General features: G+C 36.2%; 1 protein-coding gene across 1 annotated transcript in view; it reads right to left on the bottom strand.

Annotated features, from left to right (window-relative positions):
* LOC145326969 (uncharacterized) overlaps positions 1-19220 on the bottom strand; it is a 60397-nt gene extending 41177 nt beyond the window's left edge. The window contains exons 1-4 of the mRNA XM_080170434.1: positions 19155-19220; positions 18677-18782; positions 18223-18316; positions 17198-17255 (exon numbers count right to left, since the gene is read on the bottom strand). Coding sequence (XP_080026560.1) covers positions 17198-17255; positions 18223-18316; positions 18677-18782; positions 19155-19214 — 318 coding nt within the window. The 5' untranslated portion in view covers positions 19215-19220. The remainder of the gene's footprint in view (positions 1-17197; positions 17256-18222; positions 18317-18676; positions 18783-19154) is intronic.
* Between the last annotated feature and the right edge of the window lie 78 nt (positions 19221-19298).

The following is a 19298-nucleotide window of genomic DNA, read 5'->3' as shown; positions in this document are numbered from 1 at the left end:
GTAGAGGAAAATATGGGGTGGGGGGAAGAGTGGTTTCCTGGTATAGCACAGCAGAATAAAGAAAATGAAAATGAAAAATGAAAAAAGGGCAATGAAAAAGGGCGGGAGGGAAACAATTGGTTGTAAAGCATAGGGGAAAATTGCGCGGGAAACGGAAGTGGGGAAAGTGTTATTACTAATTAATAATTTGAATTAAAGATTGCATAATGCATGGTATTAAAACACAAAGGGGGTATAAATATGGGGTAGGTAAGGTCAAGGGTCAATTGTTTCCAAGATGTCAGATCAAGAAGAAGAAGTAGGACAAGGCCAAGGTGCTATACCAGACGGGGCGCCGGAAATTCCGGAGGATGCTGGAGGTGAGGAAAATGTTCCCCTCCATGATCAGGTGCAGGAGCTCATCGCTATGCTCAATTCTAGCGATGAAGTCGATGATCCTGTACCCGTGCACGGCGTCCAGCAGCTGCTAAACCTCGCGGCAGTGCCTGATCTACTCCCATTTCCGGGGGTAGACAGGCGCTGTCTGGACCTCTGGTTTATGGTCAAGCGCAGGTTGATGGGCGTTGTGCACGAGGGCGACATGCTGATGTGGCGGAGATTCCGCAACGATGCCATCGATGAGGAAGTCCTCCGCATGCTGTATTCCAACTATGGGTTGGTCGTGAGGTTAATATCAGTAATGCCCACGTACGCCCGTTCCTTCCAGGCCAACATGGACGCCATCGCCACAATGGACCGCCTGGTCACCGTCCAGCAGGACCTTCTGGAGGAGCTGCTCCAACAGGAACCAGACGTCCTCGACGACTCCAGCGACTACGACGAGTAGATGGCTATGCCCACTACTCATGAGCTTAACCAGTCTGCGATAGTCATCATAATAAATTTCGATATCTAAATTTAAATAAATAAAATATATTTTCGGCCAAAATTCAATCAAAACTTTGTTATTTTTTTATTATATAGATAGATAGAGGTTGCGCGATTCTTTAGCTACTGGAAAGAATAATATAAAGTCAAATGTAAAATGTATAACAGTAAAATGGATAAAAAACAAACTATGCCAAGCTACTCTATACTTGGGTATGTGTGTGTCGGTTCCTACGGAACCTATTCGGTGTGATTTGAGGTTAAGGAAATGCAGTTTTAATATATTTTAACAAAATAGTTTAATGCTTACAGAAAGTCGAGGGCTAAAAAGTACTAAAAAGTACGGATAGAAACTTGGTTAAAACAAAATTCAGATTCAAAATTCAAAATTCAAAAGAGCAGAGTTTTAACATTGGAAAAGCATTTGATGAGTAAAAGAAAAAAAGAAAATATTTGCATTTTAAAACTCAATCTTATTTAGGTAATAAGTAAAACATTTTTGCTTGAAAATATTTTTATTATCAATTAGTTTAATTTCAAGTGGAAGGTTGTTAAAAATAGTTGGGAAAGAGTTAAGAGGGGCGTGCAGGAGAAAGTTTCTATTGGTGCCCGGCTCGTAAGCAAAGTTGTTCCTGTTCCTTGTGCCATACGTATGTCTGTCTTGAACAAAGTTCCAAGTGTTTTCAAAGATTTTGGGAAAAATGCCTGATTTATAGGCGTGCATGAATTTACAAACATTGAATTCAATTAATAGGTTGAATGGAAGTATGCCATTAGATTTAAAAAATTCAGCTGTGTGAGCTCTGCTTGGCAAGTTTTCAATTATTCTAATGGCTTGCTTTTGTAACTTAATAATTGGTGCTAACAGATACATAGGGCAGGCAGTGAACAGGAGACAACAATATTCGATATTCGACTTAATGTAAGACGTATAGAGTAGCTTTAGGTGTTTCTTATCCAACAAATGACGCATTACTTTCATACTATAAATTATTTTAGACACTTTGCTATAGACTTTTTCAAGATGATAAGAAAACTTCATTTTCTCGTCTAATTGAATTCCTAAATGTTTGATACTACCCTCGTTGGTACCGCTCACAAGATCCAACTTAGTGATTTTTGACTCATCATTTTCATTGTGATTGTTCATGTTTACATAAACTTCAAAGTTGGTCTTAGCAGCGAGCTCAGCGGGGGTGAGTATCTCTCGGGGGGAGGAAAAGACCATACATTTGGTCTTGCGGGGGTGTATGAGAAGCTTATTGGCATTGTACCATTGGGTCAGTCTGGGGACAAGCTCCCTTGCAAGGTTAATTAATTGAATAATATTCTGCTTTTCAATGAAGCCCACTGCGTCATCAGCAAAGAGATTGATTAGGATCTCTTCACTGCATGAAACTAGGTCATTGATAAAAATCAAAAAAAGAATTGGCCCCAGGACTGACCCCTGAAGTACGCCAATGATAATGAATTCAATAGTAGAAGAGAAAAGGCCCTTAAAAAATACACGCTGCTTCCTATTTGAATAATAACTACGGAACCACTCGAGTGCAACCCCCCTTATCCCTGAGTTCTCCAGTTTGCTAAAAAGGATGTCCCTATTTATCATGTCGAAACACTTCCTTATGTCCAAAAATATGGCCATGCAGGAAGCGTTTCGACTGAGTGCTTGGGTGATCATTGTGCTTAAGTTCAGTACATTGTGAAAGGTTGAGATCCCTTTCATGAAGCCAAACTGGCGATTGCTAAAAAAAGACCTATCCTCTAAAAACTTAACCAGCGTATCACAGACATATTTTTCGATGGGTTTGGAAAAGTTATCAATGAGAGAAATGCCTCGATGATTATCTGCCTCGCTGAGTGAACCTGATTTGTGAAGGACAACTATTTTAGAAGTTTTCATTTTTTCAGGAAAAGTGCCATTTTGAAGTGATAAATTATAAACATGTGTTAGGGGAGTGGCAATGGTATCAGCACAGCGAGACAGAACATACATCGAGACATCATTGATGTCTGTGGAACGCTTAGGTTTGATGCTACGAATAATATTAATAACTTTGAAGGGGTACAATGGTTCAAAGAAGAGGGAGTCTTGACATGGGGGTGGTAAGTATTCAAAGAAATTTTTGGGGGTGGAAGGAATTTCAGGCCTTAGGGAAGACCCAATTTGACTAAAATAACGATTAAACTCGTTAGCTATTTCTTGGTCATTTTCAATTTTGTTAGGGCCTACTTGAAGGTATGTGCACTCAGGGGAAGACTTATTGAACCCAATGACTTCCTTAAGAGTTTTCCAAAGTTTTTTCCCATCCCCATTTGCATCTCTTATTTGTTTTCTATAATAGTCAATCTTTGCTCTTCTCACTTGCCTATTGTAATTATTCCTATAGACATTGTAAATACTTTCATTCTCAATTGTTTTATCTTTTAAAAAGTTGCTGTACAAAATATCTCTATGCAATCTACAACGCAATAAGTAATCTGACATGAAAGGCTGCTGGGGCTGGGTACGTTTGTTTTTTCGTTTTTTTCTAACTGGACACTTTTCATTATAAAGTCTCAAAAAGGTTGAAATAAAGTTATCGTAAGCTATGTTTGTGTTGTCCTGACTTAAAACGTGATTCCAGTTAGTGTGGTAGAGTGCATAGTTTAAGGCATCAAAGTTTTCATCATTCAATTCTCTTTTTTCAAAAAAATCCGGAAGTTTAGGTTTATTTACTTTGTCTATTCGGAATGAATTAATAATTGGCAAGTGATCGGAAATTTTTGAAGTTAAAACAAAAGATGACATTAGGTTTTGGATAAAGTTACCTACCCCGAACAAATCAAGAAGGGTTGCAGTGGTTCTAGTAACTCTAGTGGCTCTGGTAACAGTATTTATAATACCGTTAAAAGAAAAAGATTCAATAATTCTCATGGAATTACTGTTTATATTACTTATTTTAAAAAGGTCAAAATTGAAATCTCCCACAATGAAGTAAGGTATATTTAGTGCTGCTATTCTATCAATCAAGTCTAAAAAAAGTTCAAAAAATTCCTCGATTTCAGCATTGCTTTGATTGGGTGGGCGGTAGCAATTCAATATACAAAACTTTAGACCATTGTAGGAAATTTTTAAGCAAATAGATTCAAGGATATTTTCTTTAAATGAGAACTTATCAAATAGTTTGTCTACTTTATAATATTTACTTACTAGAATACCCACCCCTCCCCCCCTGTTATTTGATCGGAGTTTAACATGCCAATCATAATTATTAATTCCATAGCAATCCATATTTACATCCTTATTTAGCCATAATTCTTGAAAGCACAGAACATTTAAGTGGATATCATGTTGTCTGAAGAAGTCTACAGTGGAGACAATATCATTATATTTAGAATGTAATGACTGACAATTAATACTAAAAATATTGAGAAGGTTTTCATTGAATGTTTTCAGTTTTTGTACGATACCTTGTTCACTTGAAAAAACACAATTTATTCCGAATTCATTTTCGAAGTCGTTAAAGTAGTCACCGTAAATCGGATTCATAAGATTTAGACCAATGTTATCGTTTAAGTTACCGTTATCCTGGTTAATTTGTTCATTAGGGAGGTTTGTCATAGTCGAGCTGGTCCAGGAGCACCGCAGGAGGAATCGTTTTAACGTCAAGTATGGACATCTGAAACACAGTAGATATTAATGGATAAATAAAGATAGTTAATATACAAAATATTATCGTTGAAACGAAAAAAATTACTATATTTACTATGTTTATTCTGATTGCGTTTAGTTTATGTGTGTGTTGGGGGTGGCAACACATTTAAAAGCTAGTTTAGTTCCCCCTACTCATTTTCATACAAGTTCCATATATTTTATATGCTAATCAGCGGAAAAAAAAAAAAAGAGACAAGAAAAGAAAACAGGGGTAATGATTGAGATCATAGTTTTAAGATTAATATGCGACATAGACGCTTTAGCAAATTTAAGTATTGTTTATATAATATTATTATTATTACTATAAAGTCCACGTCATATGGATCAGGATTAACTCAAAAATATTCAAATCGTTCCGAAAATAATAACTATGCTGAATGTTTTTAGTTAGGTACCTTTTTTCGCTGTACAAGATACTTAACTCATGTTGAGATTACCGCCTTTGTTGCTTTCTTGCTTTCTCTAGCTTTGGCCCTCGTGGCAACAGGATCAGAAGGTGCTGAGTCAACGGTAAATGCCCTCGTGGCAACAGGATCAGAAGGTGCTGAGTCAACGGCAAGTGCAGATGCGGCAGATGCGGCAGATGTGGCGGCAGACGCGGCGGCAAGTGCGGCGGCGTGTGCGGTGGTAGGTGCGGCAATAGATGCTGCAGGTACGGCAGCAGACGCGGCGGCAAGTGCGGCAGTAGATGTAGATATGGCGGCGGTCACGGCGGCGGGTGCGGCGGTGAGCGCGGCGGCAGGTGCGGCAGTGAATGCGGCAGTGAATTTTTCGGCAGCGGCGGCGGCGGATGCGGCGGCGGCAGGTGCTGACTGTGTAGCTGGTGCAACGGCGGCATGTGCGGCACTATGTGCGGCGGTTGCGGCGGTTGCAGTTGCGGCACTACTTGCAGCAGAAACTATGGGAGGAAACACAGCCAGGTCCTCAAGAACAGGGGCAGGGGCAGACGTTAAATTGTGTTGAATCGTGTTGGCTGGGTGGGCAGTAATTGTACTAAACTGCCTTGGGAAGTCATCTTCTGTTAAATCAGCCTGGTTCGAGAAGAATGTTTTCCTTTCCTCAGGCGTTAGCTTGTTGAAACGAAGGATTGGCGGTGCTTCAGACAGAAAAAAATCTTCGCTTCCAGGTATGGGTTGAGCCATTTCCTTCAGGTCTTTGCCAAATGGGTTAAGGCAGCGTATCCAGCGGCTGCCGTTCTTGAGTTGAAATTGGACATATTGGCCAGCGACTTTGGCCCTCGAAATCTGGTTGGTGGCATATACAAAGGTCATGGTCTTCCTATTGAGGTCTGACATATCTTGTTTCGCCTGGACTAATCTGTTGGGAAAGAACGGGACCGGTGACGCGTTATTCCTGGGGTTGAACCTCTTGATCTCGGCGTTGTAACGGTCAAGCACAGCCTTCTTATTGTTCATCCACGCGTCGAGGTAGGATCTAGACATAAAACGAAAGATAAAAACGGGGATCTGGCCCTTTGTATATGGGAGCATATGAGCACGCTCAACGATATCACAAAAATGTGAGGGGATATATTCTAATTCCCCTCGTTTAACGGCGGCTTCAAGGGTGGGCCTTATAATGTTTCTGAATATTATAAACTCAGTGATATTTTCACGGCTCCATGGCTGCTGAAAGTTCACTATTCTACAACTCCAATCGCGACATCTTTGCTCTCTTATCGAGTTTTGTAGAAGTTGAAACTTTACGAAATTTTCTCTCGACGATTCGACAGAGTTTAAATAGTCTTTTTGTTGTGTAATCGTGGTCCTAATCGCTTTTTGTTCACTTGCAACAGATTTAGCATCGACGAAATTTTCAATACCTTCGATAGATTGAATTTTAACATTTAAATCTGAGACTCTCAATTTAATATCGTTTATTTCGGTTTTATGACTGGCAAAAGTACTATGGATAAGCTCATCCCTTACCTTGGCTATATTCGCATCGTATTCTTTAAACTTAACATCCAAAGCTGCGTCCAAATTTGTTTTAAATTTTGACCAATATTCTGGGTTGTCACACGTACTACAGGCCATGATGAAGTGAAGATGGCGGATCCGAGGGTGCTGAGTGAGTGTGTGTCAGCTGACCAATAGTGGGACGCGAAAAAATGTTAGCCAATAGGAGAGCTTATTTGTCGGGAGTACTTTGCGCCGGTAAAATGTTGCCAGACCGATAAATTATCAAAAAATTTAGAGAGTGTTTTCACTATAAATTGTTCATTAAATTAAATTAAAGCGATTAGGTTACACATAAAATTAGATTTTTTAATTCATTAATGTTTTATTTTCACTTTTTGTGTTAACAATTGACCGATACGTTAACACATACACATTGCCAGGCCTAAATACGAGGTGCCCTCTGGCTACAGTGTCTTCCCTTTCCTCCAACTGCGGAGTGACCACGGGCAGTGGGGAGAGGGGAACTAGTTGAGAGAGAGGGGGAAGGTAGAACTGAGCTTAACACATGGGATAGGGCGGGGAGAGCTTGCAAAATGCGTGTTCTCAGCCCGACTCTCTGAACTAAACTAAACTAAACTAAACTAAACTAAACATTGAAAAAAGATGAAACGTATCGATGGAGAAAAGAATAATAATTAAATTAATGTACATCCCCAATTATAACACACAAAATTACCCCTTCAATAGATTAAAATTGGTGGTTGAGAAGTTTGAACTTAAAACACAACAAATCAAAATCCAGTGTAAGTCCCCAAAGTTGTAAAGCCAACGAATAATAAAATGTTTTTTTTAAAAAAACTTTGGGGACTTTTAAGTAATAAACAAAAATGTAAGTATGTACTTTACATAAATGGCTAACAATGCAATTAAAGTATGTAAAATTAATAGTATTGAGGATTTCTTAAATTGCTAGACTAAAAGACATTTCTACCTAAAGGCAATTCCTTTAGTTTTTAGTATTATAGACCTAACAGTATGATTTCTTACTGAGCTAGCTCCCTACTGTTGTGTAATACTAAGGTTTTGGAAAACATATTTAGTAACAAAAGTATGTCCAATAATGTTTCTAATATGTATTGAAGATACTAAAACAATACAAGTACTTGTACAGACATTAAAGTAAAAGAGTAGAGGGGACAGGGTCTAAACAACTTTATGTTCAAAGTGCCGACTTTTAATTGAATCTTTTAACAAAAAGCGTCGGAAATATTAACTCAGCCGAGTCGCAACAAAAGCAGAAAGCAATTTGTTATCAGACGGAAAATGTCCCCACTATTGGAACCAGGTAAATGTCTGGGTTTACATCTATACTTATACATTTATTGTACAGACATGGCTAAGATCAGAATATTTGGTAATTTCTCCTCAACTAAAACTGGACCACAAATAGACTTTTTATTATTATTAAGCAGAGCTTTGTTTTTAATGATGTTTTAATCTTGTTTTTATATAAATTCAATTCTGAATGATCTACTAAACTAAAATGAGAACAGATACATTTAAAAATTATATAAATATCAGCGAATGCATCTATCCTTTTTAAAAATAATTATTAGTCTTTGTTGTTCGGGATACAGGGATAGGACGTTGAAAGATAAATTAATCTGGCGTTATCCTCTTTTTATACCCCCCCCCCCCCTCCGACAGAACCATGACTGGCAGAGAACAACTATTTTAGGTTAGGTTATATGCTAGAAGCCGAACGCTGCGGCATGGGTGCCGAGCGCCGCGGCCAGAGTTCACAATTCTGTCCGGGGGGGTATAAAAATTTTCAAATTGAAAAAAAATTTCTAAGAGGATAATACCATTTATTCCAAATTCAAATAAAAATTATAATTATCAGATGGGGGAAGATTTATTTAATCGCAATTGTCCTCTTCCTTCCTTATTTGTCCCTGATTGGAGTTAAAAGATAAAAGGAAACCTCAAATATTCAGGGAAACAGGGTTTAGATAATGGAAGATAAAATAATCTTTTCTAAATTAAGACATCTCATATTTAACATTCAATACCTATTTGAAAATAGCATTCAATTTTTCCCCCTCTTAAAACACAAATCACCAGTCAATCTTAAAACCTCATGGCGCTAGGGACTGACTGACGGACAGACAAAGTTAATGATAGAGTAGCTCAGATACTAAATGAGGTTAAAGATTACAAAGAACAAAGTTTTATACATACAAATCTAGATATAGTTCTGTAGATAGCCCAATATTCTTTTTTTTTATGTTTTAAGTCATTAAATGATCATGGTAGCCACTAACATATTTAAATTACTAACAGAGACGTCCAAGCTTTTCATCTTATTAAAGTTTTTAAGGTTTGGGGTGGAAGGGGGGTAATTGGACGTCTATGTGACTAACATTATTATCTTTTAGAGGCAAGATTTATTTGTCTCCTATTGAACTTTCCCTAAATCCCCGAAAATTTTGCAATATTTATTGATGACATCAAAATATCTCCAAATATTTCAAATTTTGTGGATACCTAGTTTTGTAATTGTATCTAACTTTATATCAAATCTGTATTATTCAATAAAACAGGAATGAACCCACATCCATAAATCAGTTTTTATGATAAATTGGGCATTTTCAGGTTTCAGAATAATTAAAGGGTTTTAAACAACTTAGGTAGATACTAAACAAAGGAGGATGTGCTTAAGGACCATTTGGGCAGGGGAAGGGGGGGGGTTTACTCGAGAACCCTTAGAGCTAGAGGGAGCTAATTTTGGATTTAAGCTTCTATGGGGCCAAAGTTACTTTTAAAATTATCGTCGACCCCCCACCCCCCCCCCCAAAAAAAAAAAAAATTTTATTGCATTTCTCGCCGAATTAGGCAATTTGGAATCATTTGAGACCATGTTATTTTTTTCAAAAATTTTTCGCCTTACAAGCAACCCTGCGTTCAAATTCTCGTTTATGAAGGTATATCTTAAATACAGTATGCTACTCTCTTAGTTTTAGAGATAATTGGATGAAATCTTTTTGATTGTGTCACTAATTACTACAAGTTTTGGTATCTTAAAAAAAAACGGCGGCGGGACCGCCGCTCCCGCCGTCCGCCACCAAAAAATTTTTTTTATTGCATTTCTTGCCGAATTGGGCACTTTGGAATCATTTGAGACCATGTTATTTTTTTCAAAATGGAAAACGGCGGCGGACGGCGGGAGCGGCGGTCCCGCCGCCGTTTTTTTTTAAAGATACTAAAACTTGGGGTAATAAGTGACACAATCAAAAAGATTTCATCCAATTATTAAGTCCCCCCGCAGGGTTGGTTGTAAGGGGAAAAATTTTTGAAAAAAATAACATGAACTCAAATGATTCCAAATTGCCTAATTCGGCGAGAAATATAATAAAAAAAAATTTTTGGTGGCGGCGGAAAAGGCGGCGGGAGCGGCGGTCCCACCGCCGTTTTTTTAAAAGATACCAATAGTTGGGGTAATTAGTGACCCAGCCCAAAAGATTTCATCCAATTATCTCTAAAACTAAGAGAGTAGCATTGTTTCGGTATGTATTTATTGTATTCCCTGGCAAGTTCGAACCCATTAATCCCTTTTTCCTTACACCAGAATTCCCCAGAGAATGAGTGTGTTACGCGGCATTCCTAACTATCTCCGCGCGGCGCGTGGCTTGTAAACGAACAAAAGAGACGCGCACTTTTCCTTTGATAAGTCCCACGTGAGTAGCTACGTGAATGAAAATAATGTATTGCTTGAATATACATGCGCTCTGATGTGTGGAAGATCTCAAATAAGCCTTCCTGCTTAGTTTGACATCATATGTGGTAAGAATTTATCTTTTAATTCTTGAAAATAAGCGTAGAATGGTACAATTTTATGAAGAAATTTAAATCATTAAATTTTCAGCAAATAGACCATTTAACTGCTAAGTTTTGATATACGAATATTTACTTTTATGTTATTGATTATTTTATTCCAAAATTATCAATTTCTGATGCGATTTAATATGATTCGTGCCAATTTTAAGTTTTTAGAAAATTCATATTTTTTATTAAATTAAAATCACGCAACCTCGATGTTACAAAATAATAACAATTAATTTTATGTAATTAATTCTTATATTTTTGTTTTAGACTTACTGTTTTCATGGTAATAAATACACATTCGTAAACTTCACTATGTTGGTCATTCGGAGGGCTTCGAGATAAGATTTCGAGAACGGCTAGGCATTGCGTTCCGAAACAATGAAAACAAGACAGAACAGATGCAGCTAAGAAGAATCTGTGAAGTTTTGTGAATGTGTTGGTTGTGATACCTTACCACACATTATTATAGTCATAATCAGTACAGTTAACTTTAGTGACAATCATGGGTCCTAAAAAGAATAAAGGTGAACAATTGAGTAAGCGGCTGCGTCCAGCCGTTGATGCCCTAACCAGTGAGCTAAGTAGAGTGATGAAGTTGGTCAGTGATACTTCAGAACTTGATGTTAGACATCTCACTAAGGAGTCAATCCTTGTCCACGACAAGTTCGAAACGTTCGACAGCATCATGGGCGGTTTTAGCAAGCTTGGTTTGAGAATCCAAGAGCTTGATGAATTTAGTGACATTTATTCTGATATAGTTACTGTGCAAAAAGACTATAGTGCCTTGAAGGATGCTCTTGATGCTATAGAAGAGCTTAGTGACATTCAAAGTGTTGTTGATGTAGTTGGTGATAATTTGCCTAACCATCAGGCTGAACTATATGATCGATGCTTGAAGATTGTGAAAGTTATTAAAGGGTCGTATTTTCCCTTACCCGATCCAATTATAAACACTTTGTCTGCTTTGATGAAACGATTGGCTGAGGTTAAGCTTGAACCTATGAAGCCACCCACGACGACGGCGGGTGCCTCAACAGCATCGCCATTTGTGTCACCGTTTGGCACACCACAGTTCGCCGCCGGTTCTATGTTCACGCCAGGATATATGAATCGTGTCGACGAACGTCTTCTCCCCTCTTTCGACGGCCTGGAAGCATCCTACGTAAGTTTTAAAGACAATTTTAAAAAGCTTACTGTAGGACAAGACCCGTCGTATTTGCAGTTATTGTTGAGCAGTGAGAAGGTCTGTAAAAATAAAGAGCTGAGACTCCAATTAACTCAGATTCAATCGCATGAATCTCAGTGGGCTTACCTTGACTCGCGTTTCAAGTCTAAGACACGTCAAATGCTCTGCCTTTTCAACCAATGGGAGAAAAAGTCTAAGCCGTCGGACTCCAACCAGATTGTGACTGTGTTAGCAGAGTTCGGTGGTGCAGTTAGCCAGCTGGAGCAGCTGACTAAAGATGATGAAGATGATGAGGTTACCACCAGCCAGTGGTTGACCGTGATACTTCTGGAGATGTTATCCAAGAAGTTACCTCGAGACTTTCAAGATAAGCTTAATTTGGCATTGGGCTCAATGGACGTCCCAAATCTGCCAAAGTTGATGCAGATTATCGAGGAGCAGAGGGGCGCTATTTTAATGCGGTGTTCAACTGATATGGACACCCCCTCTAAGAAGAAGGGTAATCCTGCGACAGCAGCTACCGCCGTAGGTAAACCTGGTAAATCTAAGATTAAGCAGTCATGTTTTGTTAATGGCTGTAATGATATGCACTTACTTTACAAGTGCCCAAAATTTCATGACCTGTCAGTGCCAGACAGGAAGAGTATTGTGGAGAGTGCTGGATGCTGTTGGCTTTGTTTGCAGAAAGGGCATAAATCTGTGGATTGCCCGAAGGCAGATGTAATAGGCGGATGCAAAGTGGACAATTGTGGTCAAACCCATAACAACCTTCTCCATGAGAGTGTTGATATGGCTGCCGCCGTCTATGAAGCACATACCTGAAGCGAACCTAATGTTAATGTTACAACAATTAGACGTCGTTGATATTAATCGCCAGAAGGTCCCAGTATCCGCCATGTGGGACACTGGTTCAACTATCACAATGGTAACCCAGTCACTTGTTAATAAACTTCAGTTACCTTTTACTGGACGTTCAGCAAGAATTTCTCTAGCTGATGGTGAAGTTAAACGTCTCCCGACGGTCAAGCTATGTTTAGTTGATCGACACAAGAATTATCACATGTTAGAACCTGTGGTAGTGCCTCTCATTGGTCCTAAAGAGGCGATCTGCTCCATGAATCCTGTGGAGGCAGCTGTTTTGTTTGATATGAAACCTGAAGATTTTACTTTGGTTAATGGGCAGGTGGATTTGTTTGGGCACCTGTGCCCGTCGATGTTTCCCTACTCTGAACGCTCAGTAGGAGAAACCATGCTTTACTCCAGCCTGTTTGGATCTGGATATTTTGCTGTTAGTGCTAATGGATTAGCAAAGAGTAGGTATGTTGTCTGCTCAGATTTCGAGTTGGAAAGTGAAGCTATAGGGTTTTTAAAACCAGAAAGCTCAGATGTTCAGCCGCAGCCGACTGTTGGTGCTGCTTGTGATGCTATTATTGAACCTGTTGGTTCTGCTTGTAACGCTGCTGATGAACCTTTTGGTTCTGCTAGTGCTGCAGCCGTTGACAACATGGCTACGGCGGGTGTTGCCGTGGTTATTACTGATAATGATGTTAGTTGTGCTGCAGTTATTCCTGATGATATTGGTGACGATACTGTGGCCGTTGATAACATTGTTACGTTGATAACATGCCTCGGTGCTGTTGTGAATCAAGAATTAGCTTGGTTGCTGCCAAGCTTGCCGCCCGACACAGGGTAAGAGGCCTGCAATATGGCGGGTGGAAATATGGCGGGTGTTGCCGCCAGAAAGTCATTGAAAATTTTCAAACCACACATATCTAATCTACAACATAAACTATTTATGTGGGAAAATGATCTTTAAAGAAAAAATATTACAAGTTATATGTTGAGCTTGTGAAAGGAACCTAAATCGGTTCTGTAAAGAATAAGTATTCATTATTCAACTAATTTTATTGTTCATACCTAAGCACAAAAATTCTACAAAACTGTTTAGACTTTTAAAGCAGATTTTAAAAGATTTTGTTTCTTTAAGTATGATTTTGAAAAGCAAAAGTTCGTGTGTAATAACTACCAAATGATTTTTGCAGAATTTAAATCGAGAAAAATAGATTTTTTGTACAAATTATTTTTCGAGGTATTTTTTTTATGGTTTACGTTACTTAAAAAAAAAATGTTATTTCTCAGATTCTCATATGAAATAATGCATTAAAGTAAAGAACACAACATGTAATATTATTATGATAATGTTTAAAATATTCCTCATTATTATTTTAAAAGATTATCGCAAAAAATCAAGATATTTGTTTAAATTTGTAAGCAAATCAAAGATTTTCTTTCATTCCGGAGGCAGAGATTTTTAACAATTCATGTACAAAAGTTTTTCTTTCACTCCGGGAGCTGGGATTCCTATTAATCCACGCGTAAAGATTTTTTTTATTCCGAGAGCAGAGATTCGTAGTAATATACGTACCTAGCGATTTCGGACAATTTAAACCTTGAGAAAATACTTTTAGCAATTATTTTCCTAGGTACATATATTTTTGTTCATGTTTAAGTATTTATAATAATGAACACGATGTATGGTATTATTAAAATATTGATTATTATTTTATATGAATATCACAGAATTAATTTAAGATAAACTATGCATATTTTAAGTTAACTCTACCTTCATTTTTATCGCATATATTAAAATTGAAGCAGTATTTTTAAAAAAAAAGAAATTACCCATTTCTTAAGATTTATAAGTAACGCAATTTTTGATACAATTTCGTTTAAACTTTCAAATCGATGCAAGATTTTTTTCATTTGAAATGCAAACTTAAGTTTTTATACGTTTTCGCAAGTTCTTTCAATGATTTAAGTCTTTCCGAGACCTGGGATTTTTTCGAGGAAAATTTCCTAGGTACCTATACAGATATAAACATTTTTATCCTTGTTGGATTGAAATTTGATATGATAAGAAATTAACAAAATGAGATTTTACATCATTTAAATATTTCTTTATGATTTATTACAATCACATAAATAATTTAATATTACATGCATATTAAATTTATTACTATTTACCTTTGAACTGATGTACCTAAAGAAAAAATGCAGATTTTTTTCACGATGAATTAAGTAGATTCTTTGATTTCGTAGAATTAAGCTTAATAAGACCGCTTTACGCCGTACCTAAGCTCTGTTTCCTCGGCCAGGCATGACGCAAAACGGCAAAACTAAAGCATAAAATATTTTATTTTTGATTTGATTTGCTTTGATTGATGAATTTAAAAGTTTCTTTGAATTATTTCATGATTCTTTTTATTTTTGATTTGAATTAAACATCACTAATTATGTTTGTTTCAGTTGATGCAGCCCTGCGCCAGAAATCCTGTTGGAAATTATGCAGTATCAAAAGATGTGATGGAAAGTCATAACGTCCGACAGGATAGCTGGAACAAGGCATTTATTATTATTTGATGGATATTGTTAGTGTGTATCTTGAGGGATTCATTCTAACTGAGGCCCAAATTGCCTTTAATTATGACTGTATGAATATGTATATATTGCTTTCTTCTTAAAACAGAGAGAAATTGAAGATTCAGCATTTTAGAAAGGTTCTTTTCTTACATTGAGCTTTTGTTTTATTTTAGTAAATTTAATTTGCATATTTCAATTGCAATTTTAATTTTACGCAATTTTGATTCACGAAGATTTAAAATTATGAAATTTTAATTTTCCGTAGTTTGATGATTTTTTTACAGTCATATTTTATTTAGATTTAAGTATCTATTTTATTAAAACATGTTTAGATTTAAGGATCTTACTTATCTTATCTGAAAAATGTTTAGATGTAAGCACAATTATTTTTCTGTCGGAAAAAAATTCTAATTATTGAGAAGTTTTTATGCAATTTTACTTTTCTTTTCTAGCAAAAAGATTTAGTAGAAGAAATGTTATTATTTAATCTTTCTTTCTTTTGATGAAAAAAGTTTGAGTTGATTATTTAATTATCGATGCGATTTTTAGTATAAAAATCATTACCTATTTTATTATGTAGGTACCTAATTGAAGTTTAGGTACTAATGATTATAATTCATGTATTCGCAATTACATGGTCTGTAATTCTAATTTTATTTGAGATTATGAGGCCATGATATAATGAGATGTGTGAGTGGTAAATGTGCAATTCATGAATGTTGAATGCTTTTCCCATTCCTTATTCCTGTCCTTATGTGGTAGCTGAGGCGGTTTGAGTTATTGTGGTATTCGTAAGTTACCATAACCAATTTTAGGCCTTATGGCCATGACATTTTAAACTCTTGTGGTTTATGTGTTGTGAGATTGTGATTTCGTGGACACTGTCTGCATGCATATTGCAAAGATGAGGTATTGTGTTCGATTCCCAGTGAATAGACGGGTGTGTTTCGGTATGTATTTCTTGTATTCCCTGGCAAGTTCGAACCCATTAATCCCTTTTTCCTTACACCAGAATTCCCCAGAGAATGAGTGTGTTATGCGGCATTCCTAACTATCTCCGCGCGGCGCGTGGCTTGTAAACGAACAAAAGAGACGCGCACTTTTCCTTTGATAAGTCCCACGTGAGGAGCTACGTGAATGAAAATAATGTATTGCTTGAATATACATGCGCTCTGATGTGTGGAAGATCTCAAATAAGCCTTCCTGCTTAGTTTGACATCATATGTGGTAAGAATTTATCTTTTAATTCTTGAAAATAAGCGTAGAATGGTACAATTTTATGAAGAAATTTAAATCATTAAATTTTCAGCAAATAGACCATTTAACTGCTAAGTTTTGATATACGAATATTTACTTTTATGTTATTGATTATTTTATTCCAAAATTATCAATTTCTGATGCGATTTAATATGATTCGTGCCAATTTTAAGTTTTTAGAAAATTCATATTTTTTATTAAATTAAAATCACGCAACCTCGATGTTACAAAATAATAACAATTAATTTTATGTAATTAATTCTTATATTTTTGTTTTAGACTTACTGTTTTCATGGTAATAAATACACATTCGTAAACTTCACTATGTTGGTCATTCGGAGGGCTTCGAGATAAGATTTCGAGAACGGCTAGGCATTGCGTTCCGAAACAAGCATACTGTATTTAAGATATACCTTCATAAACGAGAATTTGAAAAAAATGAAATGCAATAAAAAATTTTTTTAGCCCCCCCCCCAAAAAAAATTTTTTTGGGGGGGGGGTGGGGGGTCGACGATAATTTTAAAAGTAACTTTGGCCCCATAGAAGCTTAAATCCAAAATTAGCTCCCTCTAGCTCTAAGGGTTCTCGAGTAAACCCCCCCCCCCCCTGCCCAAATGGTCCTTAAGCACATCCTCCTTTTAAACTTTTTTTGCTTATAGAAATTTCTTATAAGAACCCCTTCCCATACCCCTCTTTTGATTTAAAGGCAATTTGAGGAAAAAGACTTCAATCATATGACCATCTTTTCAATTACAGAATATCTGTGCTTAAATAGTTACTTATCGCATCGTATTATAGACAGTTTTCCTCTGATATAAAAAATGAAAAATTATAAGATGAAAACCAGTTATCACTTTTTCAGTAACATTCATGGAAAATTGTATGTAACATGATTTATCAGTATGGCTAAAAAATGGTTCTAATCCATTGCATATTTATCAGTTTCGAAGCCATAGTGGAAAAATATATAGGTATTAGACTTACTTCTGAAATTGGTGATATAACAAGATTTCTGTTCTCTTCAAACTCTTTATCTTTTAACCTGAAAAGTTTGGAGTTATTATCAGGGATAAGACAATGGCCGATAAATTGATGTACATCTTCAATGATGATGCACAAAGTTACCCCTTTTTTAGATAATAATTAGTTGCTGAAAAGTTTGACCACTCAACTGAATAAAACGTTAAATCAAAATTTAATAAAAGTCCCCAAGATTGTTAAGCAAACGAATAAGAACACGTTATTGTAAGACATTGGAGACTAGTGTAATAAACAGCCAAATGTCCCCTCCCTCCCGGGTTATTATTATGTTATATATCAAAACTTTTGTTTATGCATATTTAATTGACATTACATAAAGTAGTAAGCGTTTTTGTCTGTCCCGAAGGATCTCGCTAACCGCTGAACCGATATTGTTCTCCTTTACAGTGAAGCTTCTTATAGGTCCTGGGAAGGTTTTAACCTATTTTTTGGGTAGGTGTCTTCACCCCCCTCCCCCCCTTCAAAAAAAATATTTTTTTTTTACCTATTCTTTTGAGATTTAAAATGGGATGAGATCGACTTTTTCCTCTCCTACCTGAAGTGCTCTAGAGGCTTCTAGGGGCGTAGCCGCTAGTTGACATATAAGTATATATGTTTATTTGTTTGAGGAAATCATGTAATATTCTTGCGACTATGTCCCTTGCATTCAGGGGCTCTTGGCTTGAGTAAAGGAGATAGCAGAAAAATTCCAAGATGCTACTTAATTAAAAAAGAACAACTAGGTAGACTAAAACCTATGAAACTTTAAATTTTTGAAGGTGGTAAAATGAGGAATATCAAAGTTTGTTTGGGATGAACGAACATTAAACACCCCTTCACCTCCACCCTTGGACGTCAATAATGTCCATCTGCCAATCTGTCAAACTACATGTTTGTGTTTAAACTAGACCTATCAATCTCTGTACCTGTGTTAACTTCTGACCATAGCATTTGGCACATACCAGGATAGGACCTATCTATCTCTATACCTGTGTTGGCTTCTGGCCATAGCACTTGGCACATACCAGGATAGGACCGCATCGTTTGCACCTTCAACGGTGCACGTTAGATTCAGAACATGCCCTGAAAAGAATATTAATAGTGAAAAGGTGATATAAAAATATTTATAACACGAAATTTATAAAGAGATAACGATTGTTTAAGATTAGAATACAAAAGCATCTCACACTATATTACATTAAGAAAAAAATTAACTTAATTTGACCATACCTACTAAAACAATCCATCAACATCTATAAACATAACTTGTAATAACATCTATCAATCTATCCTTATCCATAACCATTCAATTGACTTTCAATTATTCTTCGGGTTATTTAATATTTTCTTTGAAACCAGCCCATTATTAACTAGTTATAAATACCTTCAGTTAATTTAATATTTTTCTTTGAAACCAGCCCATTATCATCTATTTATAAATACCTTCAGTTAATTTAATATTTTTCTTTGAAACCAGTCCATTATCATCAGTTTGATAGACTTTCAGATGAACTCCATAATTTTTATCGTTGCTTACTTCACAATATAACTGAAAAAAATAGAGATTAAATTACTTTAGATGTAAATAACTTAACACATTCAAATTTTAGAATATTCTTTTAAATAACTTTATCCCACCCCTCACCCCTCCTAATATGTCAGCTTAGAATAGTTGAATTTCTAAGGATAAGTCTATGCTTTGTAAAATTTGTATATCATCAAAAAATTTCGTCAGTCGTATTATCTAATTAAAACATATTTGACTAAGTATGAACCAGGTGTGTATATTCTGCACAAGATAATTTTTTTTATCCAAGGCTACAAAAAAATACTTTGTCTGCTAGAAATTCTTTTTTAAAATGAATGGATTAGTGTGTCAGATTGTACATCTAGGATAATATATCTAATGTATTATGATTACCTTAGGTATAAAGAGTGAAACAACTATGAACCAAATAATCCCAAATCTGTACATTTTCATTTCATTTCATCTGGAAATTTTAATTGCTTTATAAAAGCGGTAAAAAATGCATAATAGGTAATAATGTAAATTAACAATTAAAGC

The sequence above is a fragment of the Acartia tonsa genome, chromosome 8 (genome assembly GCF_053477335.1).
Source record: "Acartia tonsa isolate MP-2025a chromosome 8, ASM5347733v1, whole genome shotgun sequence".
Classification (NCBI taxonomy): Eukaryota; Metazoa; Arthropoda; class Copepoda; order Calanoida; family Acartiidae; genus Acartia; species Acartia tonsa.
This window is presented reverse-complemented; position numbering and strand designations above follow the sequence as displayed.